Here is a 20,748-nt window from a genome sequence, read left to right as displayed (position 1 = left end):
TGTACTGTACATTACGACACTCTTGAGTCTATTTCATTTTCATCAACCAAGATTAATGGTTTGCCTCCAGGGTTTCATCACTGTATTTTACATGATATCATTTTGTTCCCTCTTTTATTTCTATAAAGCTGAAGTCTTCAGTTGCATATTAACTAGTGGCACACACACACACACACACACACACACACACACACACACACACACACACACACACACACACACACACACACACACACGCTACATTAAAAAAGAAAAGAAAAACACTAATATTGTAAAATATATAGTTACAATTTAAAAATATAAAATAACTGTTTTAAAATGTAATTTATTCCTGTGGTTTCAAAGCTGAATTTGTTTTTCTGAAAGTTTTTTATTTACTTTTTTTTTATTGTATTTATTTATTTATTTATTTATATGTTTATTTAAATATTTATGTTTATTTCTCATTTTTTGGAAGCCATGATATAAAAAAAAAAAAATCAGGATTTTTTGATGAATAGAAGCAGCATTTATTTGAAATAGAAATCTCTTGTAACATTATAAATGTCCATATATTGTTACTTTTGATCAGTTTAATGCATCCTTGCTGAATAAAAGTAATCATTTGATCCAAAACAAACAAACAAAAATAATCTTACTGACCACAAACATTTCAACAGTGTGTAAAGACGCATTGCACAGTGGAATTAGTGAAGCAAGATATAACCCCAACAATGTCAAATATGTTTACAATAAGAAAGCAGCTTAACATTGGATCTCACAATTTCATAATCGACAGGTTTAGGAGGGTAACAAAGTAGATCTTTTTTTTTATTAGCCAATTGTTCTAATTATGTTTTCAAAATAAAGCTGGATGTTAAATATTTTATCAATACAAAATTAAGTCCAATATCAGCATCATTATTGTAGGAAGTGGCCTAACCCTTAAAAGGAAACTGTGCTTTGCCCTTTGACCCACAGACCCCTGAGTCACTGAGTTACAGAGACAGGCATGACCTGAGCAGCCCGCCATCCGGAAACGGGTGAGCTGTGCGCAATGCACACGCACAGCCCTACATCAGCACCACACACACACACACACACACACACACACACGCACACACAGGCTACAGTTACTTCACTGACACAATGTGCTACTTGCTATTATTTGGTTGCAGATGGATGAGGCCATGACACAGACATATAAGGTCATATGATAATAAATGTATCATATACTGTTTGAAAGCTAGTTTATTGCTAAATGTCTTCTGTTTCACTTATTACTAAATAATACAGATATACAGTATCTTCAATATATATCTCAATATAAATTAAACAAACTCGAATATTCTACGCATAAGTTTAGCATCCAATGGACAATCAGAACTGGGTAGATAGTTACTTACGTAATTGTAGTCAGTTACTGATTCCAAATTACATGACAAAAAAATGTAGTAAGTAACGTAATCCATTACACATTTAAGGGAATTTAATCTGACTTCTTTTTTGATTACTTTTGACCTAAATTGTTTATCACATTGAATAGGATAATATTGTACCATATTGATATAAAAATACAAAAAGAAATAAAATATATTCTATTCTTTGTTATCAACAACATGAAGTGCATTAAATATTACATTACTCCAGGGTTTTCCAGAATGAGGTTGGTGATGGAACTGCAGGGGGTTTGTGAGTTTAATTAAAAGCTATTAATTAAATCATAAACATTTTATTAAATTATTTTAAAATAAAAACAGTCAAATAAAACATTTACTTAAAAAAGATGAAATATTTTATTTGTTTAGCTGCAGGTCATGTGACAATTAACTGACATTAGAGAACCATGAACTTAATTTTATTATTTATTATTACTATTGACTTAATTTTATTATTGACATAACTTATTAACTTAACAGATGCTTCAAGTAAATATATAAGATCAAAGAGGTTCAGCGGACAAAAAAGTTGGGGAATCCCAGCATTGCATGTAAATATGAAATTACATGAATTTGTACATTTTAATGTGTTTGAAAGAAAAAAGCCTTCCAAAGACAGTAATACGCGATTAAATGACTCACTAAGTGATAATTCAATAATTTATGTGTTTGTCACTGACTAGATTTACAATGTTGAAATGTTGCGAAAACACTTCTTAAAAGTAAAATAAAATATTTTTGTAAATCCAGTGATCAAATGGTGTGGGTGGGTCTCAATTTTCAGGGATAGGCACATGACTATAGTGGCAGGTCAGTGTGTGCAATTCCACAAACCTGGAAGAAATTTCACAAACCTGGAAGCCATTGTGAGAATAACATGTTTTCATATAATTAATAAAAATGTAGCCTAACTGTTAGTCAATTATTTAAAATTTTGATATAATCTAATTGCAAGTACTTCATTTTTGGAATCTGATTAAGTAATCCAGATTACATGTAATCAGTTACTACCCAGCACTGTGCACAATACATATAGCCTACTTAAGAAACAATTTCTGAACACAGAATATGTTGGTGCTACATAATGTCCTCCATATGATGGCAGTGCTTGCCAATGATCCCAGGCTTTATGACAGCTGCAGAAATACAGTGCTATTGCTAGAAGGCGCTGCTGAGCCATATTTTGCTACAGCTTACCGTCCTGAGAGCATGACCAAAGTTTAGGAACACAACACAAACAAAAACAAACACTGGACAACGGGGGAAGTACAACCAGACATTCATGATATGATGCCATGTCTAGTGGATTTCAAGGAAATACAAACCAGATATTCTTCATTAGAAAAGCCATAATAGTGCCAAAAAAGCGTTTCTGACACCGAAATTATGCTTATTAGCTCAGTTTAGTCATATCTTAAATATCATCTTCTATCATATTTGTATTAATTGTTATATTGTGATTATTTGTATTAATTTTAATTATTACTGCAGAACACAGGCATAGCCTATATTAGCCTATATATGCAATTGGAAATGCTTTCGTCGTGCCAATAAAGCACATTAAATTGAATAATAAGAGAGAGAGAAAGTGGTGAAAGGAAAGCACTGACCAAACCTTACAAAATACATTTAAGTGTTCCCCATTACGCCATTATTCCATTAGGAGAGAGAGAGAGAGAGAGAGAGAGAGAGAGAGAGAGAGAGAGAGAGAGAGAGAGAGAGAGAGAGAGAGAGAGAGAGAGACCTGCTATAATAACTCCGCCTCCGGCTTCATCCAGACTGCATTCTTTATTCCTGTAGTCTTTACTCTGGAGAAAAGAGTAAAAGTAGGGGAGGAGAAACACGCGCCGGTAGTGGGATGGACGGGAAAGCATGGAGTCCGCTCGCGCATATTTGAGCTGACGCTGACAGAGACAAGACGAGCGCATCACAACACGAGAGCTCTGAACACTTCACCTATGAATGAATGACGGGTCCCAAAATCCCTGACCCCATTCATCCGCTTAAATAACGACTGGACACTGAGTTCGGGATATTTGCGACTTTCTAAATCTTAAGATTTATCGAGCATCTGGACACGTCGCTGAGGAAACCATGGAGACGGAATCGTCCCAGTTAGAGAGTAACGGAGCGAATGAAAGTGAGCTTCTACCGGTGGACTATCCGGGAGGAGAGATGCCAGCCTCTCTCGGTTTACGGAGAGGGTCCAGCGTGAAGAAACATCACCACAAACACAACCTGAAGCACCGCTACGAGCTGCTCGAGACCCTCGGGAGAGGTACATATGGAAAAGTGAAAAAAGCCATAGAGAGGCACACTGGACGAGTGGTGAGTTGACAATCATGCATATAAAAGACTGAAAAAATACTCTATAGCTCAAGAAACCCAGGGCAGTTCTCAAAGGGGTATGTTTCAGATGTTTCTATTAAAATTATTTGAGCTAAACAGACATTAATCAAGAATAAACTAGAACTATAAAATGCAGAAGTTCTATGAAGCAGGTGACTTGGCAAATCTGAATGCTGAAGTCTTTTCTGGGATCCTTGATAAATATGGTGTGTTTTTTTCTCATCATGAAGAAGCAAGACAATTGAACAGACATATTAAAAATATCAATTTTTTTCTGGAGAAATTGTGTGGGTTTCACTCTATATCAGTTGACTTAATTAAACATTCCTTTGAATTGTTGGTGAAAGTTAATTCGCGTCTAATGGCCATCATTACATGCACAATTTCACCGGGCAAGTGCTGTCTTCCGTCCCTCAGTAACTGGGGTCAGATCATTTAGGTCATAGGAGTTGAGCAGGTCAAAGGTTTCAAAGCACGAGAGGTATGTTTATGTCGCAAGTAACCTAAGCTCCTTTACGTATCACTCTGGACTTCGCTAAGAAATGCATAACATCTGTAGGGCGAGATAAGTTGGAAAAACTAGGATAAACCACTTCTGCTTTGGAACTAGGTCAGCACATTAATCCTGAGACAGATCTGCATCTTGAGTAGGGCAGATATGGACCTATTGGTCAGATCTGTGGGCGAGAGAAATGCGGCCTGATGTCAACAGCTGCTTGTGCAGAGGATGTTCTCAGAGTCACGTCCGGGACATGGTAACCTAATAAAGCAACCACTTAGGAGCATTTCCGCAGAATTAACGCCGCCTGAGTAGACGGACACATTAGATGGTGTGGTTCTGTGGAGACCAACACAGCGGGTTGTGTTTTCTGTGTCGATGGCCAATGCTAAATCTGAAGGGTGCAGATAAACTCAAGTGTTTTGTGTGCTGATGATTCTGGCAGCAGCAAATAATGTTCCAGCATATGCATTTAGAAAAGCTTTCTCTGCCAAAACATGAGTGAGCTTCAGTGATTTGCTTTGTTAACTTGTTTAAATGGGTGTTCAGGACAAAAAAAAGAAAGAAAGGTAGACACTGCAGGCCAGGGTAGATGATAAAGTAGCATAAACTCAAACACTTTTGGCAGAGCTGACAAATTCATAGTCCACACTCATTGTCTGAATGGACTGATTGTTGAATCTTAAGAATGCATGACTCACGCTAGTAGCAAAAGGAAGTTTTTATATCATTGTAGGCTGAATTAAACCTGAATAAGTATTCTTACTCTTTGCATGTGCTTCTTTATAGTATTGTATTTTTAGCACATGTTCAATACAAGTTTAATATAATAGGCCTAGTATAGTATAGGCCTAGTATAATATTACATAAATATCTCTCTTTAGAACATACAAAGAAAAATAGTACTGAAATAGGAGTACGCCAATGCTTTCTAAAGGAATAAAAAATGATTCATATGATTTACAGTATGTATCTTTTCTTAAATACTATTCAAAAGTTCAGATTCCCATTCAAAATCGTCCAGAATCCACAACCCTTAAAAAATAGGTTAGGCTATGGCATGAGGTACTTAAAATTTCTGGACGATTTTAACGCTTATACACACATTCTAAAAATATGAGTGTTTTTATTGAAAGGAAACTGACAGTGCATGTTTGGAGAGGTTGAAAGATGGAAGCGGAAGGTGGAAAGAAACAACAAATGTGACGACAGGGTTTCTTTTTTTGCTCATTCATTGTGTTCAATTCTCTATGACGCATTGCTCCGCACGAGTGCTCCGGTGAATAAAGGTGCTCCCTTTTCCCCTTAAACGGCGGACAGGTAAAACAACACAGCTGTTGTGTGAGGCTTCGACAATGGCCTGGTCTATGTCTGAGAGACAATGAGAAGGCTTCAGTTATAGCCAGGGGTTAGAGAAGAGCACAGACTACAGCCAGCTGGCATGGGCATCAAACACAGGTTGGCTTAATGATCTGTAGCCACAGGCAGGGAAACAATACCACTCAACCATGTGCGCTTTCTTCATCACGGTCAAAGAATCACCTGCACACCCATCTGCTGCCATGCAATTTTAATGAGTTTATGCTTTCAGTGTAATTGTTTTTAAGTTTGAGAGGAGAAGACATTACATCACGGGTACACACACACGCACACTATTTCTGGCTCTATCTTACAGTCTCTTTAAACCACTCACCATTCTAGTGACAAACACCAGACAGAAACCAGACAGATCATATCCAAGTATGAGTGTTACATAAGTCACTGATAAGGTAACATGCAATGCATGTATTGCAGATATCATTAGACAAGAAAACAATACATTGCATGCACACCCTGCTCAGACGTTTTCATTTTGTCCCTAAAAGGCTTGGGGTGGCAGTTTATCGGTGCCGTGAACACTGGGTGGACAGGAAGTCAGCTCTGTCAGCACCACTTCCCCTTCTGAGTGTTTTATGAGTCAGTGGAGGAACAGACTGCAAACTTCCTGCAACTTTAATCCCTCCTCATGACCACTCTGACTTAGTAAGGCAGAACTCTTCTCAGCATCCTCAAGTACACATATACATATTATATATATATATATATATATATATATATATATATATATATATATATATATATATATATATATATGTATGTATGTATGTATGTGTGTATATATATATATATATATATATATATATAGATAGATAGATAGATAGATAGATAGATAGATAGATAGATAGATAGATAGATAGATAGATAGATAGATAGATAGATAGATAGATAGATAGATAGATAGATAGATAGATAGATAGATATAGATATAGGTATGTGTGTGTGTACTTGAGGATGCTGAGAAGAGTTCTGCCTTACTAAGTAAGTATATGTATAGGATAATACTTTAGATAGTGAGTAAATACAATTACTTTACCAGCTAATTCAATAAAACATTTTGATAACAAAAAAGAGGTTCTTTGAAAGCAGGCTTTTGAGCGCAGACACATCTCTGTGATCGAGCCTGTTTGGGAGCTTCTAAATGGGACATTTAAAAATAACTCCCGTGGTGCGCCTTCTCCCGAAAAAGCCATTCACCTTCACAGAAACCCATTTTTGCTCAAGGTTAGCGCTGCTCACAGCAGATCTAGACCCGTAATCTCAACATCTCTTTACTTGCAAAGAAAAATAGTACTGAAACAGGAGCGTGCGATGCTTTCTGAGGAATCAAAAATGATTTATATGATTTACAGTATGTATCTTTTCTTGAACCGCTATTCAAAAGTTGTTTTTTTCCAGAAAGAAATTCATATTTTATTTAGCAAGGATGAATTAAATTGATCAAAAGAGACAGTTAAGACATTTATAATGTTACAAAAGATTTCTATTTCAAATACATGCTGTTCTTTGGCCCTTTCTATTGAATTCTGAAAAATATATATATTACAGCGTCCACAAAAATTAAGCAGCACAACCTTTGTGATAATAAATAATAAATATTTATTGAGCATCATATCAGCATATTAGATTGATTTCTGAAGGATCGTGCAACATTGAAGACTGAACATTCAGCTTTGCCATTCCAGGAATAATTTATATTTTAAAAAAAAAACAGTCGTTTTAAATTATAATAATATTTCACACCATAACGGTTTCACTGTATTTTTCACCAAATAAAGGCAGCCTAGTCCATTTGTTCATTGTGAAAATGTCCATGTTCAAACCCACCATAAACAATTGCTCTGCAGGGTAAATAAAAAAACTACTACTACTACTACAACTAGACTGGTTTGTTCAGTTAATATGTAGGTCAACTGACTGAATAAGACAGGAATTACTTTTCCTGTGAACCATAAAAGGGAGTAGGCTCTTCTGTTTCTATGATCTATGACCCCCGGGCCAGGATGTCACTGCAACACAAAAATTATTGACCCATGTCTTCATCAATACTGCTCAATCAAACCGAGAAGCTGAGCTACTAAACCAGGAATCTATCAATATTTTCTGTTTACTCCAATCAAAAGAATCATTAATATTACTTTGAACTAATGTAAGCTTGCTACAAATAGTATTCATAATTGATTTTAATAATGTGTGTTGGTTCTCAGGTGGCGATAAAATCCATCCGTAAGGAGAAGATTAAAGATGAACAAGACATGGTGCACATCCGCAGAGAGATCGAAATCATGTCTTCTCTCCGCCATCCACACATCATCACTATATACGAAGGTAGGCTTAGTCTTAGGCTAGTCCTAGTCTAGATAAAGCAGGTTCAAATCTAACTGAGGCAACATACCTCATATGTATTCAGAAAACAGAGCACAGTTTGGGGTCCAAGTTGTCTGAATGGTTCAAAAGTCTTAAAATCCCTTCACTTTGACTCTCAGCGGGTGTAAACTCCACACCCTTTGCTGCAAAACGTGCTTTTTTCTCAACTGCCAATCATCTCTAGATCCGTTACCCTCATGTTTTATTTATCCGCACCCTGCTAAGCCCAAGGGTGTTGATCAGGCAACAAAATTGTTGGGGGTGTAGACTCACTAATGGAGATGAAGCGGATGCTTTGAGGCCATTACAGTCCTGCAGCAATCAGCATGTTTAAAAATGTCCCACGCATGTAGCTGTGCCTCTCAGAACATAAATCAAAAAACCCATCAAATCAGGCCCCAAGCACAGCACGCCTTGAGTGGGATACTCAAAACAAAGACTTGACAAAGCTGCTTTATCTCCACGTTGACAGAGGGAGACGCCACGGCTGTGGACTCATGCCACGCTCTCAGCCAGGGGTCATTATTACTGACCCTGGATCGGTCTGAGAGCCGGTGCCAAAACGGAGCACGCTCAGTCTTCTGTGTCTAATACGGATTAGCCGAGAGAGGTAATTACGCAGCGCTGGCCTGGGATTGAGTCCGGTGTCTTGAACGTGAACTTAACTTGTTTTTGAAGAGGTTATTATAACAACCTCGGTTAGTCCTGACCTAGACAGTCAAAAGGTATCCACATACACATGTTGTTCGTTGTTGAAAGTGGCACCAAGAGATCTGAAGGAAACCCACCTGATCAGCAGGATTCTTCATCGTCTATTCGGTCCACTGACCATCACTGTGACGACCAGCTTCTGGGCACTAAACAATGAAGGGTCACTATGGAGATTCTCTCGCTGCATCAGCAGAAGGTGGAAGAGGATCTTAAATGGAGGAACAGCTTCACTCCCCTGCAAAATAAAAACAAAGATTTGCTGAGGTCCCATTTTTCCCATCAGGTTCTCAAGAGAAACACTTCTCTGATTGGCTTAAATGATAGCTATTAATCGAAGAGCTGCTACTAAGAATACCGTGTCGTGCAAAACACATACCTTTTCTTGGAACGGGAATGTTTACACCACCATCCCAGCTCACGCACACCAAATCTCACTTCCTGTCTGCACTTAACACCTGTTAACAGTTGTGGTCTCGCTTGCAAAGACAGCTCCTAATCGCCATGACCCTGACTAAAGCCAGACTCGCTGGCGATCTTGACTCCTACATACAGTACTGGCAGCGGCCCAACGAAAGCTCGAGCCAAACAGTCAATGCCAGTGACAGAGAGCTTTAGCTAGTGAGTCGGACTTAATGGAAATATGCTATTTTCATTTCCATGCGCCGTCCCTTTAACATGCATAATGCATTGGTGTTGTGTAATCTAATAAAGTGCTATTGTGTTTGCTTCTATTCGCAGTTTTCGAGAATAAGGATAAGATTGTGATCGTGATGGAATATGCCAGTAAGGGCGAGCTGTACGAATACATCAGTGAGCGCCGAAGGCTCGGTGAAAGGGAGACGAGACACTTCTTCAGACAGATCGTCTCTGCTGTCCATTACTGCCACAAGGTGAGGACAGAGCCCACAAACATCATATCCGTGTGGTGAGAAAAATGAAACAGTACATTTACGCGTGACCCGCGTGTTGTTCTGTATGACGTTCTTTCTTCCATAAAATAAAATTATAAAAAAATTAAAATAGTGATACAGTTTTGGAATGACATGAGGGTGAGTAAATGATAGACATTTAATCTTCTCATGTATTTCAACCCTTTAAATTTTTAAATAAATGTAGATTTTTACACCCTTTCTAATAATCTCAGTGCAAGAAATGTTAGCAGAGAGCAAACTAAAGTGCACATATGATTTTTCAATGATGATATTGATCCAAAATTTGTCCTTAACACTTTAATTAATGTAAAATATTTTTTACAAAAGCAATAAAGTTTGACGCCATGCTTTCCCTGCTAAATAAAACTAAATAAAACAAACAAAAAAGACAGAAACAAACAAAAAACAAACAGCCAAAGCTGGTTTGTTGGTCTTAGTTTGTCTTCCAACCTGTTCAAGCTAGTCTTTTGGCTTTTTAAAGGGAATGTTGTACTATTCAGCTGTTCAGGCTGGTTGCCCAGTTAAACGTCAGCTTGGCCACAATAGCTAGACCAGCTGAAGCAAACTAGCTTAAGCTGGTTTTAAGTGGGGTTTTTTAATATATTGTAAATAGGCTCTGCTGCATGTCATGCCTTTAACCGCTAAGTACAACATGCAGTGCCACAACTACACTTCCTACACCACAGCGTCTCATACCTTAAATGAAGCCTCTCAAACTAAACAACTGACATCTGTGCAATGTTCACATGCAATCGACATGATTCACACATGAGCTCTCTATAGAGTAAATAAAATGATTTACTCTATGAAGGAGGTCATGATATGCGAGGGATAAACTCAACTTCCAAGAATGTCTCGATATGAAAGGTTGTGGAGCCAGAGAGCAGCTGTGCTCTTCTGTCCTGGTGCCAAGCCCCTCCTCATCTCATATTTTCCCACTTTCCAAGATTGAGCATTCAAATTGACCTTTCACACTGATCCAGCCCATATTTCTTCATTGTTTTCTCTTTTATTTCACATTTTAGTGCATATTTTTCTAGTTTTACAGAGTTTAAAGGTAGGATTAAAGCAGAAAATGCTGTTCGCCGGTACCCAGGGCCGTGTCAGCTGGAAAGTGAAGCGTCCTGGGGGAATTTAGAGTGGGTTTGGCCTTTGTTCCTTTACAGCTGGGCTGATGATGTCATCAACTCAGCTGGGGGATTCCAGCTCAGCCCTTCTGATCAGGGAGAGCCAGGAGGTCGTCACAAAAATGGGGGAGGTGATTCAAAGATCAGGCTATTTGACATTCGGGTTATTATACCGGATAAAGGGAAATGTCACTTTTTCCTTCCCTTGTAAAAAAATAGGTCCATTAACCTGTTGTAGGTCATCAAATATGACAGAACGTTGATCGAAAATCAATTATTTTGATGATGTCTTACAGAGCGGAGTAGTGCACCGAGATCTCAAGCTGGAAAACATTCTCCTAGATGACAACGGAAACATTAAGGTATGTTATAATTTTCCTCCAGTGATTTATTACTCACAATATTGGCCTGTTCTGATTCTGTCTTGCTTTCCAGATTGCAGATTTTGGTTTGTCCAACCTCTACCACAAGGACAAGCTTCTTCAAACGTTCTGCGGCAGCCCGCTGTATGCCTCCCCTGAGATTGTGAATGGAAGACCATATAAAGGTCCAGAGGTAGATTATGAACTAAAATTCTCCAGTTATGCAACTCTGTAGTGCCATTTAAGAGGTCTTCATTTTTCACCTTTAAAAAATGTAAGCTAGGAAACACAATCACATACTTCCTGTCTGAAAAGATAAGAGAGAACACCACACAGATAACAAAGAGAAAGAGAAAGTGTTTGAAACCACCCCTACCCGTCATTCCAAATCCCAACACACTCCAAACTTAGTCACTCCCCACACGGGAATCATTCCCCACGCCAAGTCAGTCAGCGTACCAAACATCCTCTATAATCCAGTGAGAAACAAAGACTGCCAAAAAGAATGACAACTAATCTCAAAGCTATTTTCAGGATATCAAGCATTTTACACCCCTTTCACGATTCCTAATATTTAATAGCCAAACACTAAGCCTGTCTGGAACACAGGAATATATCACAATTCCCATACTTTTTCCGGTTTTATTGTATGATGATGACACATGCACAACTCTAAAAGCCTCTGGACAATCAATCATACAGTGATCCCCCTGGTCCCTCAATCATCCTTACATAACTCCAGACCATGGGAAAGGCAACATTCTTCTCGCTGGTCAGAGATCAGTGGATCAGGGCCAACAATCACAGAGCTCCTCACATCTACTCAGGGTCAGATAGGTCTGGAGTTAGGGGAGTGGATGCTTCCTGCACTGTAATCAGCCATTGTTTCCCTCGATACCTCCTCATTCCTGGCCTGCACCCCTGGCTAATCAGCAGAGGTGCAGAAGGGATCAGACGAGGTCAGGCGAGAGAAATGATTAAATAACGAGCAGGAATTATGATGGCAGTTACTGCAAAGATATATGTGAGATTACCTATTGTTCTCATACATTTTAGGTGTACAATGACAGCTTGATTAAATGTTCATAAATATAGGTGGAGTTAACTTCATGGCCCAGACAGGAAAATAAAATTCCAGAACCTTTTAATCTATTGCTAAATGACGACGAGTCTTCACTGGCATGTGTTCAACTAATACAAAAGGTCAACCAGTCTGTGAAGCCATTAAATATATAATAAAAATCTAAGTGTCATGATGATCATTTAACAATTTGACAATGTTGACAAAAATATGACTAGAAAGAGAAGTTACATTATTATTATTATATAATAGTTTGTTTTGTGTCACTTTGCACAACTCATAAACTAAAATATTATTTTTATATTCATAGTAAAATTAAATCAATATGACATGATGAAAAATATATTTAGTCTATAGACAAAAAAAAACAAAAAAAAAACTGTAAGACTGGAATTTCGTTATGTAAATGCAAATTTAATTGAAAACGTTCCATAAACCATTTTCCAAAACTGTATCTCCCAGTGGACCAATTTACCAATGTGGTGTTGTTTTGACAGGTTGACAGTTGGGCGCTGGGCGTATTACTCTACACTCTTGTTTACGGAACAATGCCCTTCGACGGAGGAGACCACCAAAGACTCATTCGCCAGATCAGCAATGGAGAGTACAGGGAACCGCCACAGTCATCAGGTATGTGTCTTCTCTACAGACATTAAATCTCCCTACTGAACCCAAAGTTTCCTGACCGAGTTCAAATCTCTCCGTCTCATTCAGATGCTCGTGGTTTGATCCGCTGGATGTTGATGGTTAATCCAGAGCGCAGGGCTACAATTGAGGACATTGCAAATCACTGGTGGGTGAACTGGGGCTGGAAGACCAGTGTGTGCGACTGCCAAACACAAAGGGAAAACAGCTCCCCCATGCTTGCCCGCTTCATTGACTGGCAGAACCGCACCGAGGTCCGTCCTGGAAAACCCCAGCGCCCAGAGCCTGCTAACACTACTGTCACTAATACAGCCTTGACTCCAGCCCGGCGTTTGAGAAAGTCCATGAAGGAGAACGATATTGGAATTTGGGGTGTAGCGGAGGAGAAGCCGGGCCTCAAGAGACCAAAGAGCATTCTGAAAACTCGGGCGACCAGTGGAGACCAACGATCTCAGAGTCTGTGTGAACTAGAGCTCAGGCGGTCCATTTGCTACCTAGACGTTGAGTCCGGTTCGAGTCCGGAGCGAGAGGACACTCTGGGTGGCTCGCCAGCCAAAATGGTGTCCATGTTACCTAAGAAAGGTATTCTGAAAAACAATCAGCAGCGCGAGTCCGGCTATTACTCCTCACCAGAGCGCAGCGAGTCCTCCGAACTGTTAGGGGGCGCTACTGTGCAGCCTCCTAACAGCTCACCCACCAAACGGTCTGTTGGGAGGAAAGGAATACTGAAGCGTAATGGGAAATATTCCACACACAGTGCTGTGGGAGTCCATGGGGAGGTCCCTGCTGACTCGACCCTCTCACGGAGCCAAAGCAGACCCTCTAGCATTGTGTACGAGGAGACGGGTCTCTCCAGCATGGGCTTGGACTGGCCTCCCGCCTCTCCCAAACCCAACATCCGGGGCTCACTGTCTGCCGAAGACTTGCTGCAGATGGCTGGATACAGGGGCCTTCAGACTGTCACGCCCCATCCCAGCGGAAAGGGTGCCCGCAGCCCTCCCGGCTCCCCTGGAGACAACGGCAGCTTCTCCTTGCTGGGCGATCTGGATGATGTTACCCAGGTGTACCAGAAAGCCCTGGACATCAGCAGCCAGCTGAGCTAGACTTGGACAAAAAGGCTGAATATACGGAGAGACTGGAAGAGTGAATGATTCCCAGCTTGTCCTTCTCTTGACAGTGCTACTACGTAAATGTTTACAGGTCGAGAAGCGGGACATTTCAAATCTCCATTCACCAACTCGTGTTGATGAGCATTTCTCATGATATTCTCGTTTTATACTCGACAGTTGAAGGGGAACAACGGAAGCACTTTAAAGCGGCTGTTCTGCAGCATGTAATGTACATGAGAGCTGGGACCGTGTTATTTAAGTTATTTATATGTCACTCATGTTTTGGCCATTTGAAAATGCCAAGGCCATTTCATAGTCCTTGGGAGAGTGTTTTCATCGATACAGGTCATGAATTATGAATAGTGTTAGATAAAGGCCATTTGAAAATCTGTATAATAAATTCTCATTATAATACCAGCGATTTTCAAATGCACAACAGTCCATCAGTAATGCTAAGACTTGAGAAGCTAAGACTAAGAATTTGAAAGGATTTAAGTTTAATATACAGAAATAATAGTGGCACTATATTTTACAGTCCTGTTTCCCATGTACATACTTAAAGTAATTACAATACCTGGGTAATAATGAGGTACTAACCCTGAACCTACTCTTAAACCTAACCTTAACCCATGTAGTTACCTTACATTAGTACTTTCTTAGTACACCAAGTACACGTACTGTAAAATGAAGTGCAACTGAAATAAGAACATACTGTTTTGACAACATTTACAAAAAGTACCAAAAGGTACTACCATGGTTTTTTTGAACATTGACCATGGTACTACCATGGTATTCTTGAAAAACTCTGTTAGTATTAAAAAAAATAAAAAATTATCCATTAAATTTTGGCAGCCCTAAAGTACTACAAACAAGAACCAAAAAAGAACAAAAATCAAAGTACCATGATATTATAATTTGATGCCATCACTTTACCATGGTACTTACTTTTTTTGTAAGAGAATTTATAGAGGGTACCAAAAACACACTGAGTGGAAATCATGATCCCAGAGCTCAATTTGAACTTGTTGTGACAGAGACATATCTCAGAGATATATGTTGACATATCTGTGAGATCAGTTAGAGAGCAACTAGTGGAACACAAAGCACATGAAAGGGCAAAGGGCAAAGGTTGTATCAGTGTTATGATACCATACATTCTCTTTCTCTGTTACAAGCGTGCACACACACACACACACACACAATGCTAGTGCACATGGGTAATTATATGAGCTCCCAGAAGCATGAAAGTGTGGAAGGACAAGTTTTGACCTATGGTGTAGTTGTGGTCCAGAAATGACCTGCATTTCAACAACACATGCCATAAGACAGGAAAAGAGATGTCAAACTGTTCTTTTCATGAGGTGGAGTGTTAAAAGACATATTATGAAGGCTGTAGATTATGAAAACAAAGATTAAGAATGAAAAGGTTTCTTTTAAAAAATGGGAATCAAAAGGTCGCTTTTCGAACTGTAAAATCTTCAGGAAGTAGTATATTGTGCATGTGTTTTTTTGTTCAACATTCAATGGCATGCCAAGTTAAACTGAAGATATACTATGCCATTTCCCTCTTCATTCATTTGGTTGTTATTGGTAGTTTAATTTCTACACTTGCTCACACAGGCTTAATTTCAAAATATTGGTTTCATGAGGCATTTTTACTGTAGGTTAAGTATGAACAACAGCTTTAAACTATAAGTATGTGCTTAATATTCAAATCTGTGTTAAGATATACAAGGCATTTCTTTCAATCTAAGCATCAATGTGGCAGTTTTATATGAAGTATAGTGTAACCATTTACATATATAAAATTAACTGGAAAAATAATGTTATCCTATAGGATATCTGTTATAGGCAATTTAGAAAACTTGACTGGATATACTACATATTTAAATTGTGTTATTTAATGTGTCTTGTATTATATACTGTACATTGTCATGGCTATTTGTTATTCTGTACCTTTTTTTTTTTTTCAACCTTGACTTACGATTGTCTTGATTTGTGCCTTCATTGACATAAGATTGTCCTAAAAAGTTATTCTCAGTTAAAATAATTTGTAACATTGTTTTTTAAAGATGTTAAATAGGCATCCATGAAAAAGAAGATTGTGTGTATGGTTTGTTATGCGCACAGTTAGGTGGTGTATTAAGCCGTACTGTGCTGTTTGTGGTCAGTGCAAAACAGTCACTTCTTTTAATAAATGTCTCGATCTAAATACCGTGTGTGTGTGTGTGTGCGTGCATCTCCACTCACTCTATTAAATGTAGAACACACAGTACTCACAAAAGTTTAAAGCCTCTCACCCAACCAACCAGCTGTTCCAGGATCAGTGTCATAAAAATAAAATAAAAAGTATGTGTATACAGTATATATATATATATATATATACATACACTGTACTTGTTGAGACTGGTGTGCTGACCTTGTTGTGTCAGGCCACATACGTTTATTGTTGTTTGTTCCTTAGCCCGCATGATCACAGTGCAACACAAGCACACATTTCTCAAAGTAATGCATTTACTTCTCACGTGACATTTTCCAAAACAGCTAAATCCCTCACGTACATGCATGCAAAAAAATTTGCATGAATAACTAACGCTAACATTTACTATGCACTACAATAGACATTATTCTTTCTTTTTATATATATATATAATACATTGGCGCTCAAAATTTTTGGGGTAAGATGTTTTTTAAATAAATAAATTATGATCATACACTGTAAAAAATTTCTAACCCTCCCAAATAAAAAATTTCAAGTGACCGATAACATCTAAATTTTTCAATTGGCCCAAGTGAAAATCTGTGAATTTAATTTTATAATTTACAGAATTTCACTTGGGCCAAGTGAAAAAATTAGATGTTATCGGTCACTTGAAATTTTTGATTTGGGAGGGTTAGAAATTTTTTACAGTGTAATCAAAAATGCAGAAAAAAACAGCAATATTGTGAAATATTATTACAATTTAAGGTTTTCTATTTTAATATATTTTAAAATGTAATTTATTCCAGTGATGGCAAAGCTGAATTTTCAAGATTTTCAACTCTTGCGTCACATGATCCTTCAGAAATCATTTTAATATGCTGATTTTGTGCTTAAAAACATTTTATTATTATTGTTATTATTATTATTATTATTATTATTATAATTGTTGAAAACAGTTGGGCTGCTTAATATTTTTAGGAAACCTTAAACTTTGATTAAACAACAGTTCAAAAGAACAGAGACATTTTCAGTAAAAATATAAAAGTATTTCTTTTGATCTGTAATGCTGGGTGAACTCAAAAACGAGAGAGAGCTGGATCCATATGCAGTATTAGAGTTTGCAGAGTTTTATTAACAGAATAAACATACCAATAAATCCAACATGAAGATCAGAGAACCAGGGAACAGAAAAACATACAGTCATGAAGGACCAAGAACATGCGAAAACACTGGAGTATAAATACCACTATATACCGTATAAGACATAAGAAAATATGCATTGTTTGATGGAACTGCTGTAAAAGTTTAAACTGGAAAAGTCACTCACTTCCTAAACAACCCAAAAAGGTTAAGATGGATTTAGTGTGGAAAAGCAAGCTCAAGACTGTGTTTGCATGGGCCAGGCTTTGCAAAAAAAAAAAAAAAAAAAAAACCGTCTCTTCATATGGCTGGAAAAATAATCAACAACAGTCAGGGAACAGTTGGTGTGTATGTGTGATTGTTTTAGTGGACACTCGCCCTGTTGCATGGTGTGAAACTCATCATTTACGACCTAATGCCTCCCGTCTGTGACTAAGTAGGTGTGTGTGTTTATGTTTGCGGGTTTGTGCAAGAATCTGTGAAAAATCTTCTGTGTCGGCACCTCCTCTACATACAAACACACATCCCATAAATCTCAACTAATTTTAGCTCAGCGTTTGCCCACAGTTTGCATTAATGCATGAGCTGCTCTGGAAGTCTAGGCTACTTGTCTCTTAGGAATGTCTGGCCTTTTGAGCAGCAACCACTACAAAGACACAGAGAGGAGAAAAAAAAGGAAAGGGATGGTGGGGGAAAGGGAGAATGAACAGACAAAAAAGGTGAGAGCGCTTCCAGTCGGACAGCTGATGTCAAAGCCTCATTTTGAATCCTGACCGCATGGAAACCACGGCTACTGACAGCACAGAATCACACAAAACAAAGGCCAAGAACAGCAGAGATTCACTCCTTGCACTTTTCTTGCCTTTTTGTGAAAATGTGTTGATGTTTAGGTTTGTGTGTGGTCCAACCAAACAGAACGTCTAAATCCAAATAGGACGTAACGGGATAGCTCTCTCTTTCCTGAAGGGAAAAAAAAGCTTTTTCTCTCATTCCAGAGAGTGCTCAACCCATCTGGTCTTGATTGAAAACAACCCCCTTTTGTTCTCAAGGAGCTGCCTTGAATCACTGCAACAAGATCAAAGATAGATGTCCATTATTGCTGAATTAGGATCAGCTTACTATTCTAATACAAACCTGAACCATGAGAAAGACAAATGTGGTGAAACTGTTCTCAGATCAGCCCAGACACCTGACATTTACCAACACCCAGCCGTTTATCTGAAACCTCATGAGCCGCGTCCTCTTAGGTGAGATGAACGATCAAGAGCTTCCATCCTCTCTCCTATCCCATAATCCCCTCTCATTCCACGCTTTCACACCAATATCAAAGCCCTCCAAATATTTTTCCTCAAGTTCTTCTCATTCTTTATTCTTCCTGGAAGACCGTTAGCATTCTGTAGATTCTTTCAATGGTGAAAGGAAAGAAAAGTTCATGAAAGTTCACCTGATCTTAAATATGTAAAATAGATGGATGATGGCAACATGCCCACACATTAAGTCTGAGAGTTGATTCATCCTTTGTCATATACATTTCATATATATATATATATATATATATATATATATAGAGAGAGAGAGAGAGAGAGAGAGAGAGAGAGAGAGAGAGAGAGAGAGAGAGAGAGAGAGAGAGAGAGAGATTAAATTGTGCATGCTCATTTGTAAATATATAGATTTATATTACTTTTCCATTATCTAACATCTTGAATCTTTAATTTAACTTTAATTTGACACTAATAATTTAATAAATTGTTTAATGTAACCCTCAACATAACGTAAACTTCAAAATCTATATGCATTTTTCAAACCATACATTATAATCCTGAGATATCTAACTTTTAAAGTTTAGTATTTTATTTTTAATTTGTTCAGACAAAATAGTATAAATTTCATAAAACATATTTTAATGGTTAGCCATAACATGAAAAAAAAAATCAATTTTCTTAACTTTCATATTGGCGCATCCCTATACTTTTAAAAAGTCTAATTGCATACATTCTCTGTTTAAATAAATTACATATTGTGTGTGATACATACCTAATATAAAGTGGCTTTTCATTAAATAAATCAATAAATCAATCACAGAACATTTTTTACCCCCATTATACCCCAATTTCTTCAGAGTTTTATTTTAAACATGATTGTGCGGGATGGGATTTGTATTTAAGCAACTATGTTATTTTAGAAATTGCTCAAGACTGAATCAAAGCCTTTGTTTGGATCTATTTGGTGAAATACTCCACATACAGTACATTCCATTTGATGAAGACATTTCAAATTAAACAGATGACAGATTGATGAGTAAAACACCACACTGGCTGAAGAAGACCAAGTAGACCTGAAGTAAGCAGGCCAAATCTGCACAGACATATACAGCCTGCAGTGAAATGAGCTTGCACTGTGTATGGGAATGATAATCGGCAAAAGTTATTGTGCCAACATGCCTTATTCTACAAGTCTAATTGATCTCTGAGCTGTGAGGAATATATTGAGCATCAAATTAGAACCATCTCAAATTACAGATTGGGAACCCTGCCACAAACTTGCGCACATGCATTTCACAAGTTTCCTGGCCTAAATCTAATCCAAATCTCTGTAGCCTAATAGAGGGTTAGTAGTTCATCTAGATTTTGAACAAAAACACACTAAAAGTGATTTTTTGCTATACTAAACTAGACCTCTTTTCTCCCTAACATCTACATGAGGAACTTGGATTGAATTTAAGACCGATTATTTTCACTCAACGGCATTATATGATAACAATCTCCTCCTGTTTAACAAGAGATTCATAATAGAATAGAAGAGTGGTATGCAAGAATGGACATTCATTCATGTCTACACTCCTAATGAAGGTGCATACCGACTCTGAGCAATGTAAGAAAGAATGTAATAGAAAGTCAAAAATAGTTTGGTCTGGTTACCAGCGCAGCTCTCATTCTCTCATAGCACGGAGGAAGACTAATACTGCCAAAACAAGTAACCATGAAAGGAAAAAGTCAATGCCCCTGCCCAAACTCTTTCATACTACACCCTTCTTTTCCCTTTTTTGTTTTCTTCAGCGGTCTTTGGATTCGCAAACATTTCATTGGTGTGTTCCGATCCATGCCATGCCTAATGGATATTTCAGATCCATATCGGCCAAAGACAACAGCAGGCCGACATTCTTGGTGCTTGACATCAAAGATGCAAACAATCATATAGTGCACAGGGTCCACATATGGATACTGAACCCTACCAGGAGCAAAAGCCTCAGAATTGCAAACACGTCCGAGGACACATAGAGGGGGAGGGGGGAAATTCCAAGACGTTTAAAGATAGCTCAGGATGTATGGGAGTTGACTTAAGATTCCCAAGCCAATATATTGCCCCGCGGCGATCAGAGAAGAACACGCATTCCAGACATTCCTCTGTGACCGATCAGTGGGTCAGTC

At 38.1% G+C, this 20,748-nt stretch overlaps 1 protein-coding gene across 1 annotated transcript; it reads left to right on the top strand.

Annotated features, from left to right (window-relative positions):
* Positions 1-3,194: 3,194 nt before the first annotated feature.
* On the top strand, positions 3,195-16,186 carry nuak1a (NUAK family, SNF1-like kinase, 1a). The gene is made up of 7 exons (XM_079868831.1): positions 3,195-3,746; positions 7,851-7,971; positions 9,460-9,611; positions 11,077-11,142; positions 11,216-11,335; positions 12,721-12,853; positions 12,938-16,186. Exons 1-7 carry the CDS (start codon positions 3,513-3,515, stop codon positions 13,969-13,971), a joined length of 1,860 nt encoding a protein of 619 aa, XP_079724957.1. The 5' UTR covers positions 3,195-3,512; the 3' UTR covers positions 13,972-16,186.
* Positions 16,187-20,748: the final 4,562 nt, after the last annotated feature.

Source organism: Squalius cephalus, assembly GCF_949319135.1.
Source record: "Squalius cephalus genome assembly, chromosome: 4".
Lineage (NCBI taxonomy): Eukaryota > Metazoa > Chordata > Actinopteri > Cypriniformes > Leuciscidae > Squalius > Squalius cephalus.
This window is presented reverse-complemented; position numbering and strand designations above follow the sequence as displayed.

Coding starts and splice junctions, on each gene's coding strand:
- nuak1a (XM_079868831.1), top strand. CDS start 3,513: ATGGAGACGGAATCGTCCCAGTTAGAGAGTAACGGAGCGAATGAAAGT. Junction 7,972..9,459: donor CATCATCACTATATACGAAG/GTAGGCTTAGTC, acceptor TTCTATTCGCAG/TTTTCGAGAATAAGGATAAG. Junction 11,143..11,215: donor ATGACAACGGAAACATTAAG/GTATGTTATAAT, acceptor CTTGCTTTCCAG/ATTGCAGATTTTGGTTTGTC.